Source organism: Bombus vosnesenskii, unplaced genomic scaffold (genome assembly GCF_011952255.1).
Source record: "Bombus vosnesenskii isolate JDL3184/JDL3185 unplaced genomic scaffold, Bvos_JDL3184-5_v1.1 scf7180000013276, whole genome shotgun sequence".
NCBI classification, from domain to species: domain Eukaryota; kingdom Metazoa; phylum Arthropoda; class Insecta; order Hymenoptera; family Apidae; genus Bombus; species Bombus vosnesenskii.
The window spans coordinates 694,398-719,257 of NW_022882934.1; the positions used below are offsets into that span (position 1 = coordinate 694,398).

At 37.9% G+C, this 24,860-nt stretch overlaps 1 protein-coding gene across 37 annotated transcripts in view; it reads right to left on the reverse strand.

The window, feature by feature from the left end:
- The window catches only part of LOC117231927 (calcium/calmodulin-dependent protein kinase type II alpha chain), a 149,254-nt gene that overhangs the window by 67,036 nt on the left and 57,358 nt on the right, over window positions 1-24,860 (reverse strand). For all 37 annotated transcript variants that reach the window (XM_033490901.1, XM_033490902.1, XM_033490900.1 and 34 more), the window contains exon 3: window positions 20,878-20,937. In XM_033490901.1, the coding sequence (XP_033346792.1) occupies window positions 20,878-20,937 (60 nt within the window). The remainder of the gene's footprint in view (window positions 1-20,877; window positions 20,938-24,860) is intronic.

Below are 24,860 nucleotides of genomic sequence, written 5' to 3' on the forward strand. Positions count from 1 at the left end.
GATTATAACAAGTTAATATCGTGCTTTCTTGTTAAAAGTAGCAGTAAATTTAAATATCGTAGAAAGCTAGTTTTAACTATATATATACACCGATGTATTTTCTTTTTACTACGGTATTAGAGACCATAATGTTTGATATTCCAGTGATTTAAAAATGAAATCTTCTGGCACAATTTCTTCTGGCAACAAATTCTTTGTTCATTATTTATTCTAGCCAAAATAAATAAATGAACAATCAACAGGTGATTGTAACAATATTTAGATTTTAATGATTTTAAATAACCTACCATCAGTTGCTATTTCGATATTTCCAACGATATTCCCGAAACGTTTCCCTGTAAAGCTTTCCAACAATCATACGCTCGGCGGAAAAAGAAAAGATAGAAAAACATTATCCACTTCATCCTCATTTCGCCATTAAAAGCCAGAAACATAGTTTCGGGGCGCAAAAGAAGAGACTTTAATACAGAGAAACGATAATCTCGGCTTTCCTCTATTCCGCGATATTTTCTTCTTACTCAACTGTTCGCGAAACAAGCATCAAATTCTGACAAAGATAAAGAAAGGATGGTAAAAGTAGAAGAAGGCGCTCGATCTCTTCTCGTGGGTCGAAATTCACCGCCTAAAACCGGAGACGATCGCAGTCGCGAGATGATCGAAGACGCGGAAGGAAAATTGTCGCGATAACGTACAAACGATTTTCATGGTCGCTGGATAAATTGCACCTTCACCCTTGCAACGCGTTCCATGGAAACGACCGCTCAAATTTTCGTTAGATTTTGTTCGTTTAACGCTTGCAGGATTTTTATTAGTTGCAATTAGACAGCGGATGTCTATGCAAATTCATATATTTACGAACGCAACTGAAGAAACACGGATTTATTTCACCCTTTAGTATCGTAGAGGTACATTAAGGTACGAGTATAGTATTATAAAAGCATGATCAGTATTTATTAGTCATTTTGTAGTGGAAATCTCACATGATATTAACGTAGCTTTTGTAATGAGTCCTATGGAACTGTTATATATTATTGCTATTTCCTAAAGCTTATTCTAGCAACGTTAGATCAAGAAATTAAGGATAAGACGAAAGTGGGAAAATTTTGTAAAATCTAAACCAACGCAATAAAATACAAAACTCGATTGAAAATATTAATACTAATTAGACACGTTGTTTCTCGATAGCAAAAATGTAGAAACTCCAACAACACAATATTTAAATCGATAAACTTTCGATAAAAAGAAGTTTCATACTATTACGATGTACTAAAATTTTACAAAGATAATTGTGTTTTACATAGGTCGCTGTAAAAATTTGCATCTTCCTCTTTCCTGTAGCAATAAATGCCGTGTCAGATCCTAAATTCACAAAGTCAACATATTAATTACATTTCAGAAGTCCAATTAGCCTTTCATTCGACCGTTTCTTTTTGTTTCTTTCCATTTTCCTCCTCTTTCTATTTCCATTGCTTTCTAGTCGACCGGAATGCTCCTTCGTGTATTTTTTCATTAATTTCAGCATATTTTTCTGCCTTGAAAATACTATCAACCAGGATGTTCCTTCGTATATTTGTTCGTTAATTTCGCCATATTTTTCCGCTTTGAAAATACTATTCGGCGTTCCTGGAAAATGAACGGACAAGCTGAAACGTATGAAACGTTGCAATTAAGAGTTTTAGACGAGCGTAGGGAATATAAAGGCCTTGGATGGGAAACGTGGAAACGTTTTAGACAGGATGGAGTAACGAGGAATTATTTAAGCGCGAGAATATTCGGTCGTGACATGCAAACTGAACTGAAGATCGATACGCGTGCACACGGTTCGAGTATCATTTGCATCCGCGACAGTTTGCTCGATCACGACGTTCATTAGGGTCAACGAAGAGACGTTTCTCGCGATACAAACCAATGGTGCCCGTCGAATCGGCCTTAATTAATGTCAACTGAAAGCGAGTCCACGCGAAAATCCTACGTATACCACCGTAGAACGTTATCTTATACAGAAAACAGCTTCAGGATATCGTGATGAAACCTCGAGGAATATTTTCTTTATTCTCTTCTCTTCTTTAAACATCGAGAAATTTTGTTATCAGGTAAAATGAGTTTTCTTTGAAACGAAACTTTTCAACGAAATACACGAGATTACTTTTTACATTTTCTTCTGTTAAAATGAATTGAAGCATTTTATTATCGAATAGAACGTGGAACTTTGTTTACAAAGAGTAGTCTTTTCTTGCAGAGTTTTTGGTGAAATATAGCTCTTCATGCACATAATGACAGTTCTTTGGAAATTGAAAAATTCTTCTATTTTCGAATGTTGGGTAAAACGTTGAAAGCTTTTTTCATTTCTTTTTGAAAAGAATTTATGCAAGTTTCTGCAATAATATAAAACTCGTATTTATATTAAACGTACGAATTGAACTAGCCAAATTTCAGAAACAGTCTATCTATTTCAAAAGATGTTGAGTAATGTAAACATCATGTACGCTGTATATATCATAAAATATAATAAAATTACCTTGCAATCCGCCTTTAGTAACAGTAATAAGCATATCTGGACTATTTTAACGATTGATTGAAGAGTTTGGCCAAGGAAGATTTTAGGAATATCAAAGAATATTTCAATAAACAGCGGACTCTCGTCTAAACGCGATCGAAGTAGAATCATGCAATCGTACACAGACGGCGCTTCGCGTCGAGTTCCCTATAAATACCAAGTAGACGGCCAAAAAATTGGCGCCGTGTGGGTGGCAACACGACTATTTATGATGGTGGCTCATAACACAAGCAAACAATCTACGAGTATCGACGGAATTTAGAAATTTTCGGAATGCGTTATACGTGTTCGATGAAGGATGATCTTCTATATATAACAAATATATAGCTGAAAAATCGGTAGATTAAAATACGAATTTAGATTTTTATTAAAATTGCACGTACATGTAAATTCGTTCAGATAAGTTTTTCTATTTATTCTTGAATGATTTAATCTTTTAAGTTAATCTTTTAAATAAATACGATAACGAATAAATTCATCGCACATTTATATTACTTTCTTTTTGCGCTGTTTTCTTTTACATCGACGATCGAACGCGTCGATCGAAATATCTTTTAAATAAATACAACAGCAAATTTATCGTACTTTTATATTACGTATTTTATTTTACACGATATACCTTCGCGTTTCAGGATCAATTAAAACTTCTGCAAGGTTTGCTTACCGAATAGTCAATAACAAAAAAAGCTGAAAAAGTTTGCGTACTAAATTACCAAGTTTAATAAATCCTTTTTCACGTTTTACACGTCCAAACCCTTTCGGACAATTTTCTTGCCAAACTCGTAATCTCGGAAAACAGCAATAAAAAAATTTCTTCCCTCGATATCCGCACAGATATGGAAACTACAAAATCCACAGTTGTATCGGCTATAAATTCGATCTTTGTATCTGTACATCGAGAAGAGATCTTGCCAGAACTCGACGAGTGTCACGATTCGACACGGGTTGGAGGAACCAGATGCGGAATTTAATGAAAATGGAAGAGATATCCAGAAGGGACGAGACAGCGGTTCAGACGCCAGATATCCTTCGTCCTTCATCCTTTTCAAATGATCCTCAAACCGATCAAAGCTAGCACGAACGAGAAAGATGAGAAGCCTATCTTCCCGCTTTTTGATACCCTCGACCGATCCAATAAGGATCAAGAGGGTGCCGGAGATCAGAAGCTAGAGCCGGGCCGTTATTATGGGAATTTTTATCGACGAAAAAGAAGGCAGATGGTAGAATGTGCAGGATTCGAATCGAGGTAATTTTTCTACCACCACGAACTATCGCTTGTCGTTCACAGCGATAAATGCTATCGAGGCTCCAGAGATGGTAGATGCAACTCCGAAGCCGAATGATAGTATTGAGATATACGTAATTTTTTGTGTTGTATTGAATTAGCCGTGTAGTAGTGTTACACATATACGAAGATGAGTGTGTGTGGGAGTAGGTGCGTGCGTAGTGTCTCGTAGAACAGAAGAATGCAACTGTTCCGTACGTATGGTGGTGAAAAGATGGTGAGACAAAAAGAGTGCCGAGACACGTGCAATGGGTATCCACGAATATCTTGTAAATCACATATTAAATGAATATGAAAGTATTTTAATATCATTTCTACGTGTAATGTGAGTGTCCCTACATATTTATTTCGGTGACTAAGATCCATAATTCTCAACAGATTTTTAGGTTTAACGCGGATGGGTACGGCGGAATTTTACTCGGATATATTGTGACGGAAAGATATTTCGAATTTATTTGTATACGCGTTCGAAAATTTCTAGCATTCTTTGCTTCTCGGACGAAACAAATTTGTTCGTAGATTTTTTCGAGATATGCTGTAATTTTCATTTTTAAATATAGGCAATTGTTGGTATGTTTATTGGTATTATTTTCTAATTGTTTTTAGCTATTGTGTTATATTATAGCTGTGATTTTATCCGTATCATATCGAGCAAAATGGATTGAACGAGATTGTTGAATAGTTGGAACAGAAAAGTTCGATTCGACTGTTTCTAAAGCGGCAATCTGCTTAAAGTAGTTCCGGTCATTAAATCTTCTTGAATTCAATGATTACGTAAATGGATTGGAAGAATGAACAGTAAGACGGTGCAAGTTAATTCAGTGCTTTTGAATCTAAATATATTTTCCTGTTTGGAATTTATCGTTTCGATGACATCTTGACGAACAGCTTTTTGTATTTCTACTATAACATCGCAATTTTTCGAATCGGTTCAAATTTATCGATCGAACGATACAAAGACTTTTCTCTTAATAAGTTACAAATTTCAAAATAAATTCAATATCTCGCGATCCATCAAATCCACAAGAAGATCCGCGTAATCTACAAAAAAGATCCGTAAAGCTTGGATTATGTTAGTTTAAGTTACAAACACAGGAATTAGATGGCAAGATAAGACCTTAATGTCACACAATGCGCTACCGAAAACACGTGTATTAAATAACAATGCCGGTTTCGTCCATTCACGACCAGTTCACCGGAAATGGTTAACAGAGACGTGAGTGAACAGTCGATTTGAACAATTGAAAGAACAGCAGAGAGCGTTAATCTTGGCAAAGAGAAGGAGAGACGAGAGTAACCGGCGTTAGTATCGATCCTAGAAGCCACACCTTGACGCAGCGAGTCGCGAGGCTACGCGTTTTCGCGATTTCGTTTCCGTTGTTGAACTTTCATCACCTTTGGCATTAAACTTCCACCGAAATGTCATGACTGTCTCGTCCGAGATTTATCATCCGTTGGAATTATCGGTTATCACGTCTGGCGACGCGTGAAATGTCAAATTCCTCCATTATTTTCAAACTCTCTAGCACGACAAATTTGCAGTGATCAACGTCCTCTTAATAAATGATTCTTTTTATCGCTTTCTGCTATATTTGGACATTTTTGCTGCAGTTCCTTCTATATTCTATATTCTTTGTCAAATATATGCTAAAAGTATTTAATTATATACAGCATCTACAAAAAGTATTGACACGCTATTGTATTTATTGTAACACTCGGATCTGATTAATTAGTTTCATGTATGTTAAATTTCGTATCATTTAGTGGTGTCTCCATACTCCCGACTATCAAAATTTCCTACTATAAACGTGAAACGTAGAACCTGATAAAAAGCTTCGTAAGAAAATAAGGATATCTTTGTGAATATCTTTGATTACCGTGAATTTCTTTCATACGCGGACGACTTGAAGATCTATAAGACGTTTCCTTGTTATAATAGAGCTACCTTGTAAAGTCTTAGATGAGTTTATCGATTGGTGTAGAGCTACCAGAATGTTTCTAAACTATGCTAAATATTATATCATGAGGTTCTCGCGATCTGACAGTTGTATTATGTTCCCGTATAATCTTGATCGTAATGCTTTGGTCGAAGACGATGTAATTAAAGACTTGGCATAACATCGTCATTACGTTGTTAGATGTGTCGTGAGAACTTCGGCAATTGTGAAGCGGTTTTCAGTTAATTTCCAATTTATCTCAACCATTGAATTTCTGTATGTTATTCCGGTTCGATCTCGTCTGGAATACGCCTCGATAATATGGAACCAAGCATGCAAGAAATACGATTCTCTTATTGAAGGAATTCAACGTAAATTCCAGACGTTTGGACATAAGCGTAATTATGAGCCCGTTCTTGGTGCTCTTAACGCGCTACCGTTCGCAGATCAGAGGAAAATACGCGACGTTACTTTCCTTAAAAAAGTCTTAAGTGGTTAATAATTTGACTTAACGACGAATTAATCGTCGTCCGTTGCTTGGCATTATCAGTTCCCACGAATCCTCTAAGAACACGAGGAGAAGTAATATCTTTTCTGTCAATCTTTTATATCTTTTATAAATAATATCTTTTCAATGTACGTTCGACGTACGGTTGTTCGGACTCGTTCGTATGCTTAATCGTATCAATTGCTACGCTGACCGCCTCGACTTTTTTTCTTGGAAATACCATTTCGTTTAAATCTACCTTCTGCAGACTTGCGGTGTAGATGGAGTCTCGATATGGCCCGTGTATTTCTTTAAGCTATATTTATTTGATTTTCACGTACGCGTGTGCATATAATCGGGCTATGATCCGTTACTAAATAACATACGACACACGATAATATTCCTTGTAATCACTGTATATTAACATTCACACGAGATAATATTTTACAACGTAACAAAAAGAAGGATCGTAAATTAAAAAAGGCATCGTGGAATTTTATTCACCGTCCATCTAGGAAGAAATTCTTCGAAAGATACCTGAATTCGTAACAATATCTTACCATCGTTCCCTCAAATTTGCAGCCGTGTACGCTCTTCGCATTTCTTCGATGACGCACATACAGAAGATTAACGGCCGAATGAAACGAGAAGAAAAACACACGATGGCATCCAGTGGGCTGCTGTTCGGAATTGCAAGGAAGAAAAATCGAAGGACGTCGTGTGTTGGGATGGCAGTGGTCGTGGAGAAGACGAGCCACGGTGCAGAGAGGAAAAAGCGAAGAAACATGAATCGAGGTGGCAGCCAGGCCAGTAAACGACAGAGAAGAGAAGGCTGAAACTGAGCGAAGGAAGAACAGAGAAAGGTTCGAGGAGGATCGATAGGTATCACTTGTTGACTGGAACGGACGTAAGCCGGTGCACGCCATGATGGAAACGGGAAGAGGACGTAGTAATTCATCGGTCACGTCTAGCCAATGGATAGAGCCGTACGATGAATAAAAGAAACCCTTGGCTCCTTATGAATTATGGAATCGACTCGACCGATTTAACAAACCCCGTGACTTTTGTCGGCGACGCGTCTCGATATCGCCTTCTAATTCAACCCAGCCACCCTTAACAGTTGTTTCCATTCAACTTGGGCCTATCGTTCAAGGAGAATCATGTCATTCAAGTAAATAAGGGAAAGGAATTTTTTATTGCTCGTTGAAAGAGATTATGGTAGTTATAAGGGGTGATATATGGTGGATATTTTTAAATTAGAGCAGATCGAAAAGGTCGGTTCTAGGAGGAATTCGTGTGTACGATATTATCGAGAATTCTGAAAGGAACTATATTTATACCTTATATAGATAAGGAACTATACAAATAGCTTTTAAGTTAAATATTGCAACTTATTGATAGTTGGATGTTGGAAATGTAATTGTAAAAAGGTGTACGGATTGCATGTAAGCGAATTCCTGAATTAAATGGCATTTGAAATTCGGACTACAATTTTTGATTCGTTTGGAAATAAATATATCTTGTTCAGGAATGTATATACCACTGTCCTTGATCGATTCTCCCATTTTCAACATGTCAAATAAATTTAAACAGCGCTGCTGACGTTATTCCTGCAGGAGCTGAAATTTGCTCCAACGTCGAAATTCTTGTACTAAAACATGCATTAAACGCTTCAGAACCAACTATCGTCTCTATCAAATTCGAGTCTTCTAAGCCTTTGCACGATCATCAATCTCTACGAGTTCGATCCATCATGTACTCCGAATACTAAATCAATCTTTATTGTTAAACAATACGAGCTATCTATCGTCTCGTAGCATCTCTTAACGATAACACAAATAAACAATATCCCTTAATCCTTCGTTAAACGTATGTTCAATTTCAATTTTCAACTTTCCATTAAATTTCTACCGAAAATTGACATAAAATTAGATATCGTAGAAAGAAAAAGGAAAGCGGTAGCGAAAGAATAAAGATTCCAGGTAGCCGAGCAGGAAATTCGCGTTCCAAGCGAGAAGAAAATTCCCATCTAAGATATCGAGGGATTCTACGAATCAACGATTCGAAATTTTTTGGAAGTCCTCCAAAAGCTCATAGAAGAGAGGTGATTTCTTCGAAACGGCGAGTTCGACCGGCGCTAACTTTCCGGAAGATTTTCTTCCCGGCCACGATCGGGGAATACATCACGAGATTCCCGAACGAGATTTCCTAGCTGGTTCTCGATTTGACGGAGAGACTCGATCCCTCAAGGCGAGAAGGAAAATTGCCAACGACAAAAGAGGTCGTCGAGGCAGATATACGAAGGAGGCACACAAAGTATTGATCTACGCTACTTCCGGCACGCTATCTCGGCCCGCTTCGAAAGATTCACGCTCGGTATATGTATGATGAGACGACGCCGATCAGCGTTCGTTAGAACGAACGCGATGAGAGAATAGACAAACGATCAACGACAGTTCCTCTTCTTCTTTTCTTTTTTTTTTTTTTTTTCTTACACACTTTCTCACAAACTAAGCTTGACTTGTGGTACGGTGAGATCGCGTCAAGTCAGACGTCGGTTAAAATCGCTTACATGTAATTCAATGAGAGCATTCATAGTAGGCAGGTCGGCCAAGTGAATGAAAATTTGTTGACCGTCGAGTCCACTTCAACAACCTAGCGGATCAAAAGTTGCAGGTCGTACGTAAATCATCAGTTAAGTGGGAATATTTGTTAATCATTTAAAAACCCCTATCGACGTTGCTTCATTGCTCTTGAAACTTTTACCTCTCGACCTCCAAGAGGTGTTTTAAAACTAAAATTCAAATTCTGGTTTCGATTTTTGCTCCTAAGACGAAACTATAAAATTGCGTAGAGTTGCAAATATTTGCAATTATAACGTGTCGGTATATTCAGCGTAAAGAATAAAGAACAGAACGAAACAGCGTAAAACAGTTGAAATGCCACGAGGTTCCTAAATAGCTAGAGCTTTCCCGACGATTTTTATTTCTATTTGTTGGAAATTAGAATGCTCATGGCCTAAGTTTGATTTACTACCTGCTTGTACCTCTGTATTCTGTCATTCAAAACGCCAACAATTTAAATCATGATACTATCGAGCATTTCTGATATACAGCTGACGTTGACGTACTCTGACAATCGATCTCTGACAACTGATCGTCATTTTCATGAAATACATATAAAGATACAGCTATGTCATTCCGATATCAAAGATTCATTCATTTCGGATGGGTCATGATTTTGGGCTTTTGTCCTGTTAGATTATTGATAGACAGACCATTGTGGCATCGGTTTGCTAGCGATCAAGACTGCGGTCAACAATGGAAAAGTAACATGGTGGACGAGCGTTTAATTGAATTTGTACGAAATTACAGCGAACTATGTGATTTCAGTCGCGAAGATATCGTGACACAATCCACAAAATGAAATCACCGTACCTTTGATCGCTAACGTCGATCAGACTCTGGAGTTTTTAGGATGTCAGAATGTTTTTAACGCGTTTACACGTTAGAAATATTAGAATAATTCAAGACTAGCGTACTTTATCTTTTATAGAATGCTTTCTTCTATGCCCTTTGAATGTTTTATCAGGTAAAATCAAGAAACTTTGTTGATGTTGTTCTTCGAAATGAAAGAGACTATCGAATCTTTCGTTTTTCTTATTAAAATGTTCTTACGATGACTCTACAAATTGACTCTTAGACGGAATGAAATATTTTTCTTGTCGAAAAGTTTTATAAAGATCGATACAAGCTATTGATATATCTAGGAAAAAAGTTGTGAAAGCTGCAACGAAACGATACGTGAAAAAATAAGGAGACTTTTATATTAAGGACACCCTTAAATAAAGAAATTATTATGCCCAAGGAAATTGGCAAGTAACTCATCGTTCTTGATTAATAGGTGAAAAATATATTTTAGGAAAAGCGATATAGTCAGGGTAGAACATTTTACGGATCGTTCAAGATGATTGAACAGTGTTGATGTAACAGGTATATTTATACAATTATAGCATGAGCCTGTGGATGATATTTATAAGTTTGGTAACGACATTACAGAAATCTGTTTAAGTAGGTATTGATTAACTGCAATGCGACAATTCTGCGATAAATATTCAACAGAAGCTGATCTAATGAATACTAATTACAACAAATGTGCCTAGGGGAATGGTGTGTCGTGAGAGCGTCGTTACTTTACGTTTTATGCATGTATCTATATGTAAACGAATTATACTGTAATATAAAAAAGCTTCTAAAGGACGTTGTTGCTTACAAAATACGTATCATGTCGAATGAATATTCAATAAGATGAGATGATCCGACAGAACTATTTATCTCTGATGTAACAAATTTTCAAGTTTTATACAGAAAAGCGCGTACGATAAAATACAATACTCAAATTAGAAAGGAAACGTTGAAACTAAAACCTAGAAATAAAAGATTTAGAGAAAAAAAAATTGATCCGTGAAAGCAAAAAATTGAGCTTCCACGAACAAGGTAAATATACATTTCTACTTTCGACACATTGAAATATCGTCTTTGTTCGCGTAATCCCGAAGTTAGCTGAAAATTCACTGCCAGGAAAATTTAGTCGAATAACAAACGTTATTTCGATAACTAAATTTACATTATACGGTTCATAAATGAGATTTGAATATTGCTTATGGAGACACCAAATTCATTAATCCACCTGATGTACTGGTGCGCATCATCAAGTATAATCAATTAAATAAAACGATCTCATACGAAATTAATTTGCTATCACATCCACGAAATCCATATTACTTTTTATCAACTCAATCACTTGCAATTTCATCTTTTAATTCGTTCTAATCCATTCAATAAAACAATCGTAATCTAACATTGATTTCTTTTTCTCTTATTTTATTTTATTCTTTTTTTTTTTTTTTTTGGTAGAAGAGAAGAGAGACAAAGGTAGAAAAAATAGATGAAAATTGTTACATTTTTTCGGCAGGCAAAGTCGAACGCTGTTTCTCGCGAGCAATCCCCGCGTCAAAGAAAAAATGATTATCCCGTGAATGGAATCGTGTTCCAGGAACGAGACACGAATAATTTCGGTTCCAGCCAATGCTCAGTTGGTTACAAGTTCGTCGTCGCTCGTCGTACATCGTCACAAGAATCCGTGACAGGGATGATCAATGAAATTCGTTTACAAACGAATAAAAGAACGACACCAGCGTGATACTCGTTCGACTGTGTCCTCTCCTGAACGCTCGCATTTCCCCCCAATATCTACCATAACCAGTTAGTTTCTCTTCCATTCAATCGAATAATAAAAACATAAATTGGCTCTACCGTGTTCCTTGACTGACAACCGAGAAACTTTTATCCACTTTTTTCTCGCCTCTAGTTTCCTCTGTTCTGTACGATTTTTTCTTCCCTTCGTTCGTTCGTTTTGCTCCAATGTTCTCGCTTGGCTAACGAGTGAAACGAGCTCGAACAAGAGATGTCGATGGTGTATTGATGTTTGATATAGCATTACAGACCTGTACGCAACGTTATGTTTTTTCGATACCGATATATTTTTAGTTATTATATCGTTTCTTTTAGAATTTTTGCTTTTTTATATATTATATTATTGTCTGTATTCTGATCAATGAGAGATTCCGGGGAGAAACGAATGCAATTGAAATAGATGAAAAATGTTTAACTCGAGGAAGTTTAGCGTAGACTCGATAAAAGTCTCTAAGCTTTTGAGCATCAACAAATATTACTACTTTGTAATTTATAAAAATGTAAAGTACTATCCTATTCGTAAAGAAAATTCCTAGGAAAATCACAGCACAAGAAAAGGATTAAAATTCATATTTTCGTACAATAATTACGCTCACTGATAATAACTTTCTCGTATTGAACATTTTTTATCGTATAGATAACAGATATCTGTATCATATCTACTCATAATATAATCGTCATTGTCAATTACAATTTTTCCATACAAAATCGTGATTGCGTTTTCCTATTACTTATCGTGACAATTTCTTTTTGTCCTCAACTGTACGTGTACGTCTCGAAGTTGATAAAATTCGAACGTGGCTCGTCACCTCTTCGCGAGAGGTTGCATCGTCGAAACGTGTCGGGAAATTCCCTGGACGTCGATCCGGCAGAAATGCAGTCGCATTTCGAGCCTTACTTGGCACGTCGAGCCAAAAATTTTCCCCACGGCGACGATACCGATTGGCTGGTACCCAGATGTTAGCCGCATTTCGTCGTAACGCTACTAGTAGAAGAACCGGGGCCGGTTCAAGGTTGACATTGTACCAATCGCGTTGCACGCGCGGTTCCACTAAATCTTGTTGTTCGCGGGAAACGCGAAAATATTCGATGCTTCTCGAATGTCATTAACAGTCGCGCAAACAGAGTAACAATCGCGATGAAATTTTTAGATCTGTTTCAAGTAGAATAGCGACGATTTACACGAACGTTGACTATGCGATTTTTTATACGAAGTCTGTTTTTGCAATTGAAAATTTTAGAAAATATCACGGACGTATTTTTTTACCGATTTTGTGATTTTCAATTGGCGTTCGATTAGCTCAGTGCGGTGAGTTCATCTTTTTTTTTATTACTCTTCAAATTTTATACCAGCTAAGTGACTAAAAGAAAACTTCGACGATTTTGACAGTAGTAGAACATAGTTGAGGGGGATTGTAAATTTTTTAAACACAGGTGACAGATTTTATGTGGATTAATATTCTACGAAAGTTCTAACAATATCCGATAATGTTTCAACTGTAAAATATCGACTGACACAAAATGAAAAGTTTTGATTGTTCGGCTGGCATTTCTCCCTGTAACAACAACCATCGTAAAATCGAATCGTTTAACGAACACTGGTTCGCGTACGACTAATTTCCAGTAATATCGCGGTACGTGCAACACGCGAACGATAATGGTCAATAACGTAAACCAGAAGACTCGTATCGATTCCCAAGGGATGGATTTCGCTTGCGAGACGACCGACTCAAGTTAATCGAAATCATGGCGTAATGCCCCAACAAACGCTATTTGCGCCAATGTTACTTGATTGCCGCATTTCAGACACCGAGGAAACATCCACGAAACCTAATTTCCATCTTTCTTCTATCTAAGCCAATCCTCCTATTATTTCAAGCAAGAAGAAACAATTCGAAATCCAAACAATGATACAGAACTAATAAATTCTTCGCGTTGTTCAAATTTTTTAAATACCAAAAAAAAAACGTTCGAGAAATCTAAATTTCGCCCTTATATTCCCTCCGTCTTTTCTTCCTCGTTCGAATAAAAAACGAAAAGAATTCGGAATCACGAAAGTCGATGCAAGGGGAATAAATTCCTCGCGATACTTCGATCACCGATGTAATTTTGTGAACTTGACCATCGAAAGCTCGTAGTTGTTGGCTGGAAAATCTTCGCAAATCGACTCGGTCTTGCGTGCATAATTTCTTGACTGGTGCAACCGCATTGAATGATCGTCAAAATGGGAGACGATCGGATTAATCGGGTACAGTGCAAAGAGAAGGCTGACGAAACAAACGAAGCGACGTCGTACGCTTACTGTACCGTCGTACGGAAGCGTTTGCGGAGCATCGAACACGTACAGGTGGTCGCAAACGTTCGCCTAGCCTAATTATCCGCGGAAGCACGAATCGTACGGCTAATTAAACAATGAATCGCGGTACATCCAGTTATATCGAGACGATTGGTTCACCACACGATTCTCATCTATGCTCGTTAATATTTCTCCGTGTTCCTCGGCCGTTCTTCCTCCATTTCCGGTTCGCCGATTTCTTTACTTTCCTCGAGAAACGAAACGGATCATTATTTTATTACGGTTAATTTGAAATATCGCTAATTCTCTTACATTCATGGACGAAATGTATAAAATTAATATCGATTTTGTAGCACGATAAACGAAATATAATACACACGTTGGTTCTATCTGTTGCAAATAATGCAAAGCTCTACAAGTAGTACGTTCGATACTTGGTTATTAACAGGTTGATCGCAATTCCAATATTAATATGAACATTTGAATTAACCAAGGAAACATTCGTGAAATTTTACTAATAATTTCCAATACCACTTTCGATACTGTTTCCATAATAATATCAGGTATGAAGCACGTCATAAGATGCTTAAATAATTTTATTTTTTAATAAAGTACGCAGCTAACGCGTAAACACATTACGATGCATCGTTGTGAAATAACTGACGGATTTATCGACGCTATAGACAAAGTATATATTCGTGTAAATCATAAAAAAGTTTCATCCGCGAACTCGAAACAGAGGCTAAACTTCGTTATACCCTTAACACCAAATTTTCCAAACTTTTCCTCTAAGAGATATTCCGCTATATTATATATATAGAAAATTAATTGCGCGAAGCGACTCGTTCATAGAATTGTACAAACGACACCGTGTGGCCAGATATCTAGATATCCTTACGTATCGTCCTTTCGATAAACTCCCTTTAATTTCGCTTATATTCTGAATTTTTCTACTCCTCTCGTTTTGAACGACGAACTTTCATATAATTGGAAACTCGACTCGGAAACTTGTCGAATCGAATCTTCTTCGCGAGGCACGCGAGCGAATGGAAACGTGGCACGAGTGGCGCAGTTTGTGTCATCCTCGTTACCCAACTTTTTTTTTCTCCTATCCCTGATCTTCCAACACTCGACGTTTAAACCTCTCGAGCGCCGTGTCCCCGAGGTTTTTACATTCGTGGCGGTCGAGGAGCGAGGATTTCGAGTGCGCCACCGTATAATTCCCGCGCGTATTCATTATGCCTTCCTTGGCAAATTAACGCGAACCAGGAGCATTGAGGACGAGGTTGTTGAATCTACGGTGGTGACTCTTGCACCCCATTAGAAAATTTATAATATAAACTCTGATACGCGGATCATAATCAAGTTTGTTTCTATGAAATTTCTATTAACTTCTTCGTATATATATTTTTTTTTGCTATATAATAAATATATATGTATATTTTAACTATTTTTCTCCATACATAATTAATTATATATATACTATTATTAGTTCTATTAGTATTATTAATTCTATATGTATATAGCGTATGTGTGTGTATATATAGTGTATATATATGTATACATATATATAGAATTAATTATGTATGGGGAAAAATAGTTAAAATTGGAAAAGAAGGGAGAAGAATTAAGTTAACGCGGGACAAGAGGATCGAGGACGAGGCTGTTGCATCTACGGTGCGGCTCTCGCACTCCCTCGAAGAATTCCCATCGTATAATCTCTGATACCTGGTTCACAATCAAGTTTCTATTTACAGATGAACAATTACGACTTCTTCAAATATATTTATTGGATTAATTGCATATGAGAAAGATTAATCGAGATTGACAAAAGGAAAGGAAAAGGAAGGACGTTAATACTAATGAAAATGGAATTAACGCGGAAAGATTGAGAACGAGGCTTTTGAATCCACGGTGACGATTTTTGTTTTATCGTTAGAGAAGTTCTATTGTATAATCTCTGATAGACGGATCGTAACCAAGTTTTTATTTACAAATGAATAATTACGACTTTTTCAGATATATTTGCGTCGAGTCAATTATGCGTGGGAAAATTGATTAGCAGCGAAGAAAAGGAAGAGAAAGGACGTTAATCCAATTGACCCAATAGCAAAGTAAATCGATAAGAGGGAACGAAAATCAGATTTTCAAGTTTACAAGGAAAGAAAGCTGCGTGGGCGAGCAATGGGCTTCTGAACTTAAATCTCGTTACCCGACTTTTTGAATTCTCTTTGGTAGACGTCGATGATTAACCTTTCGTAGGTCAAACGTGCCTCCCAGTCAGTTGAAACTTCGATTGATATAACCCATATTTTCTCCACCCTTTACGACTCCAAACTTATTAAACACACCCACTTACGATTATTATGGAAATGAGAATTGCTGCAGATCGCGAGTGATCGACAATTGGGCAAACTTTTCGTTTTATATCAAATATACCTACAACGTTATAGGCTATTTTATAAATAGCCATTGATAAGCAGAGAAATTTACGCTTGGATTAAGAGAATTCGGGTTAAACGATGGTTATAATATTCTTCGGGATGATTAATAAGTACACATATGCCTGCAAGCAAACATTCCTACAAATATCGAAAATGGCATCTATTCCCCACAGTGAAATAAGTCAAAGTAGCAGAGGCGATCTATCGCGGGCAATAAACCAACGAGGATTAAGTCATCGCGGTTGAACTAACACAGAAATATACGAACCCTAAATCTACCTGTCCAAGTGTCCTTCACTTCAAGCATTACGACGTTGCCTCCTTCAATCAAACCATCCTTCCAGTCGACAGGTCTTCGAAGATGATCTCCCGAATTGTTACCCGAACTCCTCCTTAGATAGGAAAATATAATCGACTTGGCTCGACGAAATTATTTACAATGAAAAAAAGACAAAAAAAAAGAAGAAAAGAAAAGCAACAAGGAAAAAGATACAATTGCCGGATTATCGCACGGAATCTTCTTCCAGAGATCAAAAGGATAGGAAAGATAATCGCCTTGGTTGGATAAGACTCACGAAGGAGGGAAAAAAAGAAGAGAGAAGAAAAGGTAAGAGGTGAAACTCAAAAACAGCGGGGCAAGTGGCACGAAAGGTGGCGACCTGCCTAGACGGCGTGCATATGTCAGATTTATAGTAGCCATAAACGAACGTGGCCCGGCGGAACTTTCGTACTTGTATTTCCACGACGAAGTTCTCGTCCGCACGCGTGTACGTGGCGGACCGTATAGTTTGCCGTGGCGTCAAGGCATAAACCCAGAATATACGATCGCAGTCTGCACGGCGATGTTCCGACGTATGCTAATTTTCCACGGGAATTAAACTAGCATCGGGGTCGGCACTAAACAACGACGCCTTTTGAAGACTTCTGTGTAGGGTATGGTAAAGTCTAGTAATATTCCGCCAAATATATGATAGCGACATAGTGGGAAGTTTATATTTTTGTGAGATAATCTACGTATAGTTTCATGGGTATTTTTTTTATATCATCAGGAATGTTTTACATCTTCAAGTATTATGTAGCGTAGAGATTAGAAAAATTGTGCGTTCAAGTAAATTAATATTATTTATGAACGGTAAACAGCGACTGCTTTTGAAGACTTTTCTTGACGATTCCTCTAGGTGTATATGTATAGCAAGGAATGATAATATTCTGTGAAGTATGATAGTAATATAGTGGAAAGTTTGTATTCTCGAGATAAGGTGCATTTTCTCTTTTCTTGCTTTCTTAGGACGTTGGGCTTTATTGTGGAAATTATGGTAGTATCGTGAATATGTTAATTGCGTTTGAACAATTCAAAGGATAAATGAAGATGGTATAATAATTATTTGCTATAATAATAGATGGTATAATAATTTTTTTCTTGCAACATTATCGTGCAAATTAGCCTGATAGGTAAATATGGTAAATATGTTAATTACGTTTAAACAATTTAATGATAGGTGGATGTTATAATAATTAGGTTAAATATACGTAACACACAAGTTTGATCAAGTATATCGCACGTGGTACTGTTAGAATGGACACGATAAGAACTGTGAAATTAAATAATTTAAATGTAACGTTGGCTGCAATATATTTGGAGTTTGTTACGTGTTTAAGTTGCAGAGTAATTTTGTGTAGTCGACAGGGAATCTCGAAACGTTTCCTTTGGTAGACAAAGTACGTAAATACCCTGGCATAGGGGTGTACGTAGTGCGTTTGACAGGAGTATAGTGGAACAAGTAAACTCGAAATCTGCGATGGGGGTACACGCTCACAGCAGTCTATCGACGGTATTAAAATAAACGGTTAATTTTCGTTGGAATTAACTTTCTAGTTTATCAAACACCTTTGAAACGGAAATGGATGAACACGATGACGCAGAGTTCCCTTGAACTATCGGCTACTTTTTGTACACTTTGGAATTTTTAATCACGATCTTGTTTCGTTCATACTGTGGGATAATTTTTTTTCTTTAGATCTTTTATAGACCGTAGAACTGCCAGAACACATCCTAAACTTTTTGTCCCGTTGTTCTCGTCTTTCTTTCCTTTGATCTTCGTTTTATTCATTTTTAAAACTATCGTGGTGTTCTTCAAGTTCTTCTCCCTTTTCTTTTCTTTCTTCGTTTTCGTCGTTTATCTTCCTCGCCTTTGGAACCTACATTTTTTCTCGTCTTCTTCTCGTTACCTTGTTTTTATTTCAAAATCCCAACTGTGCCTCTTTTTTCGGATCTCAGATTTTACCTAGTTTTTCCAACTTCTTCTACCTCGTTACTTTTCTTGCTTTTCGAAAGACGTAGTCCCTGTTCCTCGAACCAAGCTCTTCATCTTCTTACTTTCTAAGTTTTTACTATCACACTCGTTCTTCCTAACTTTTATACTTAAATCTCAACGTATCTTTGCAATGACTTTATTTCGATTATTACGACACTTGTCTTTTTATATTTTCGAATCGTTCGAACGCTAGCTATCTGATCGCTTTCAACGACCTCGATGAATATTCCAACTAAAATTACTAAAACTATCCTAATCGCCAAGAATACCTTTCAACGTTATACTTGCCGCACGAACGTTACGATTATTAACACCTTACTAACATCTATGAATATCAAAGAATTATTCAAGAACGCGGTAAATTGCCCAGAAAATTTAGCTTTCTCGTTGCCCTCGAATTTTCCTTCGAAGTGCACATCGATTCCTCGCAATTTTACGCAAAATTTCAAAGGCTAAGGCCATCGTTGACCGGTTCGCCGATGAGGTTCATTGAAAGTAGTGAACCGAAAGGACAGTTAACGAGCTGATGCAGTTTAATGGGCGAGGGTTACATCGAGATCCCATAATCCCAAACGTAATCCCGCTCTACGTCGCTCGCGTTCGGAGAATGCTGACCTTTGAGCACCTAAATATCGGCTAAACCGTATTATCCACGTGGCCACAAATTGCATCTTTTCTTATAGATGCTCCACTGTCCATTAACCTTCGACCGCTACGACAGCCAACGTTCCCCGAAAACATTAAAATACGATAATAATAACTCTTTGTCTTCGAGTTATGCCGGTACACAGGAATTTTCTATATTCCGTGAAATCGATTTTACCGAATGCAGATCGAAGAGGTTGGCCTGGTGGAAAATTGAATTCAACCCGGTAAACAACGACCGGTCGAAGGATACAATGGGAAGGGGCGAAGGGGGGAGTCAGTGGAGCGAGGAAACGAAAACGAGAAGAGGAAAAGTGGTGCGAAACAGGAGAAGGGAACGAATGCCAGGTTATCGAGAAGTTGGACAAGTGTAAAAGGCAAGAATTCGCCTTGGTTTCGATCGGCAACGAACTAAAGGCAACTCTCTCTCTCTCTCCTTTCGTTTATTCACTTTCCCCCCGTTCTATTGGATTCCAATATTGGCCGCTGCTTATTCCACATTTATAATTTCCTCCCATCGTTAGGTAGTAGCGACGACGCGATGGCATCGGGTCGATGAAGAGCTTCCACGTGCCCTTTAACGACACTCCAATGAATATATTTCCACGAGCTGTGTAAGAATTCCCTTTACCGGTCACGGTTAAGTGAACGATCTTTTAATATACCCGGGGAATTTTATAACGTTAACTTCGATGCATAAGTGCGTCGGGTAGGCTATTTATTGGATCGTCCGCCTTGAAGAGATTTCACGAGATCGTTATCTTTCGCCATTTCTCGTTGTTCAACTTTTCTCGTGGTCTTTCTCCGATTGTAGAATCGATAGCGTGGGAAAAATATACAATAAAATAAGATTGCACAATCGTGTAACGCGTAGAAGCGCCAAACGAACTTTCCAGAGAACGCGCCAAAAGTCTCTTCTGCGCCGTTTGTTTCCGGGCCAGACTGTCGTTTGTCGAAAGGCTTCGCTACCGCCAACTGCTGCACAGTCTCAATGCCAACGTTCGCACCGTAGGTCAGGGTATGCGTTTCGGCCACCACCAAATGGAATACACATTGCAACGTACTCGTATTTCTAACGATAGAAACATGAAGAAGTCCGACGATTTTGATTTTTTTCGATCATTGATGTATAGGTGCGTCGAATAGAGTTTTTATTGCATCTTCTGCTTTGAAGAGATCTCGTGAGATTTGGAAGTTGATAATAATAAACAGAGCATGGAACGTGCAAAAAGTAGAGGGGGAACCAGCGCGTCTGTTTAAGAAAGTCCGGATCTACTTAAAGGCGGACAAGTTAGCACGATCACGTCTGACCTACAACGACAGAATCTCCTGCCGGACAAGGATTGAGTTTCTGTCGATTTTGGGCGCGTATGTAATCATTGTTACTTCCCATGTGTTAAATAATATGTTACCCATATAATGTGTATGAAACATGTATTCGAACGTACAATCGAATACGAAATTCTTGAAAGTTTCAATTTAAAAAAAGAGGAGGATCTTACATCGTCGATATCTTTCCAATTTTGTATGTTGCTCTCAATATCGATTCTCGTAGAGAAAAAAAATAAATTCTAACGGAATACATGGATCACACTAGAGTTTCATAGTAAAGAGATATTAAACGAGAATATTTGTTAGTGAATGAACAACGCTCACCAATATTTGGATGCTGCAGCTTCCTGCATATTCGTGCCTCGCGTTCGAGCTTTTGAAAATCTGAAACAAGACAAAAAGAATAGCATAGTTATGAGTAAGGAAGACGAAAGAATAACGTGATTCACAAACAACCATTGACTCGTTTAAGAATAAAAAAGAAATAACAGATATCGCTACTGAGACATACTATAAAACTAAAGTTCGTAAAATTTACAAGTTTAGCGACTGTCTGACCATTGAACAACGTTCTGACGAATTCTACCCTATGGCTGGGCATTCCAGAACGGATACTAGCGAGCTTTATCGCAAGAGTTTCGCCGTAACGACAACCCATGCCGGGTATAGTCATTACCGCGAAATCGAATTTTCCAACGAGCTCCCTTGACGAGTTTCCTCGTGGGTAATTCACCAAGGACCGTAATAAAATTGGATTTGTCGGTGGCCAAGTCATTTCGAGCACGATTTCCTGTTTCCTTTCTGTTGTACGCGCACCTGAACGGCCCTCCTTCGCGGATCGACCCTCCATTCCATATCTATTATCGGTCTTGTCCTTCGTGCCTTACTTATTAAATACTATACGTTCTTTCTTCCACTGAATTTACCTTTTCCCTCGAATAAAATATTAAAATGAATTATCCTTCTTTACTCTACCTCTATATATTATTCTATTTGTTATTTCGGTATGTATGTAAGTCGGTCGCTTTTTACACAATCTGTCTCGAAACTAACAAAACTAAAATTTAAACGAACAAATACGAAATACTCGAGTGGCCAAATAGAAAGTATCAGATGATATGGTAATAAAATAACATGACGTGATATCTTCTGTAAAAGAAGACAAATCTTCTTTCATTTTTCCAATCTTCCGTAAAATAAGGTAGCCAACCAATCAAACGGCCGCAAGAATCTGCCATCCCTCGGAATAATTACCAAGTCGCCGAGGTAAGTGTCGGCTAAGGTAAAAATAGAATTTCAGAGAATTAGCGTTCTCGCTTAATAATTTAATACGCTTAAGAAAGCGTTTCGAAGCACCGTAAAGTAGCCGGATCCATTTATCCAGCGCGAAATTCCGTTGGCTTCGAACGTCGAGGAAAAAGAAATCGGACACCGGTTTCCATCCCTTTTGATCTTTTTCCTCTCGCTCTTTCGTTTCTCTCGCCTATAATTAAATCTGCGACGGTGACGAGACTCGGCAGTCTTCATTCGTATCCGCGCCTAAACAACCAGAATTAACGAGCATCTACCGACAAGCAAGAAGAGTCCACGAAGAACACTGCAGCTACAAGAGGAGAAGCAAATTGGAGGACAGAGCACTTGACGAAAAAAAAAAAACAAAAAAGGAAAAAGGGGAAAAAGAAGAGAAAACTGGGTTATTCGACGATGTCATTTGCCCACTCTATGAGCAGATTCGAACGTTGCAGCATTCTTCGCGCGAGGGGTAGAAAATTTTTCGCAAATTCCAGATAATTTAGTGGTTTTTGAACCGTGAAAATAAAATGATTATTTTAGGGATTAATTCTTTCAAAATCGAATATTTCATTAGACTGTGAGAAATGTTTTTTTTTGTTAATTATTGATAATAGAAATACGATGTTTTTTTAATTCTTTTAGGGGTTGATTCTCTTGTAATTAAATACTTTGTCTATGCTTGGATAATTATTAGACAAGAATTAAATATTTTTGTTAATCGTTGATAACAGAAACACAACGTTTTCTTAATTCTTTTGTACAAAAGGTATAATTCGTTACAATTTATACGTACATGAAGGGATTAAGTAGTTTTGGTCTTAATTTGACATCGTTTGTCTGAAATCTTTTAGTTCCGCGTTCTTACCAAATTGTAGGAAGCTCGAGAATTAGCTTTTTCATTATTTTTCCAAAAATGAATAGGCGGAGTCACGTCGGTCTCGCGATGCTGCCGTTGGCCAAAATTAGACACAGCTGGGTGAACAGTTAACGAGCCACCCTTGTTTGCGCTAAACTCGTTACCGACTACACCGTACCGGAGGCTATCAGACCACATGTACGCGAATCACCGGAAAGAACGGCCGTTCAAAGAAGAGAATTCGCCTTTCTTCCGCTGAAAACAAGGTTTTCCGGCTGGGCTTTCGTCCTATGAACGAAGGTCCAAGTATCACGCGTCGATTACTCGCAAATGAAATAAAGACTTCTTTATAGAAATATAAGGAAGATAAAAATTCTTCTTTTCTCAAACAAACAAACAAAAGCATCTTCCTCGTATCATTGAAGGAGTAACGGAATATTCGTTATATTCAGAAGTAACAGAAATTCACTAGAAACCTGAGAAATCAATGGATTTATCGAGGAGAAGAATAAACACGTGAGTGAAGAATATTTATTTCAGAAAATTAGAAAAATTCTTAAACACAGTGTATGTCAATAAAGAAGAGAAAACAAGTCGAAATGTACGTATAATAAATATTTGTTATTTTACTATATAATGATAATTATATAATAGCCAAAAAGCAAACATTACGCGAAATTATATTTTCCTTTTATGATTGTAACATTCATTACCGTAAGAATATCATTATCAGGCTAATGAACAATTCACAGTTTCCTCGTGTATGAAATTTATACAAAGAAAAACTGTACTTAATAATATATGTAATTTGTCGTATCGAACGGTATCTTCAGAACTCGCATCGTCCAAGTTCACGCGGAAAAATGCAGAGGCTGGTGTGCGCGCTTCATCCCCTCTGTGTCGAAGATAGTAGCGAAACGTAAAATGCACGTTTATTCACGAACGACACGCGTTCTTATCACGCCCGAGAGATCAAGGGCTGCTGCGTCCACTCCCTTCGTCCCTTCGGAACCCCCTCTGCCGCCCTTGTTCACCTGCTGACTCATCTTCATCCCTCGAAGCAAGGTATCGAGGGTGAAAGAGTTTTTGCTGACTTTCGTGACATTCGTGCTTCATCGGACGCAAAGTAACCAGCGAGGATCGGCCTTGCAACGATCTCGCAAGTCCTCTCAAAGCCAATCCACGATTTCTACACGTGGATCGCACACGCAAACAACCAAGATCCTACGTGTCGTCTTATTTTTATCCTTCGACCGTGATATCGATTTTTCCTCGAAAATAGTCGAGAACAGCGACCAGACGACAGTGTATTTTCGTCGATCGGTATACAATAATACTGCAACAATAGGCTCATCGAAGTCCTTCAAGGAGGGGAAATCTTTCTACGATTCTTAGATCGCGTACAATACCCGGGAAGATAATTACGGAGGCGTATCCTCGAATTCAAAACGAAACACGGGCCGAGATAATGGCGCGAAACTTCAGAACGTATCGCGTATGTAACAGTTAGCGCTCTTAACTGATAATTGGAACTGGTGCCTACACAGAAACTTAGAGACATTGAAGCTACGACAACGAAGATACAGTTCAAAGAGAATACCGTGTAACTGGGTCAAGTTCTCCGAGTGGACAAGAAGTTCCTTCCTATTTACCATTTGTTGACATTAAAATAGATACAAGTGACTTGGAGGGGGAAGAAAAAAGAGAAAAGACGAAAGCAAGCGCGATTTATGAATAGAACGGCACTTTCACGATCGTCGTCGGCCGTTGCACCGTAGAAACAACTTACAGCATGTTACGCGGCTGAAACGCGAAAGGAAATTACTTTGGAAATTACTTGCGACAACTACTCTTTGTTGCTAAGCAGAGAAAAGAGAAATTAACAGGGTTGGAAAGAGGTTGAGACGCGCCAAAGTTGCCTGCTTCGCCTTTGAATTGCCCGTTGCGCGAATTAGAATTTCAAACGGCACAAACTGCTAACGAAACTACGGACAGAGAGTGCTCGATTAATTATTCGGTGAACTGGAAGCAACCGAAGGATCTTGCGAGCCAACTAAACCGACAAGTCGAAATCCAAGCGATCAATTTTACAAACAGGATGGCGACTAGCGTCAATTTGCTTGCAGAGTAACTTGGTGAATTCTTAAAAAGTTATAGA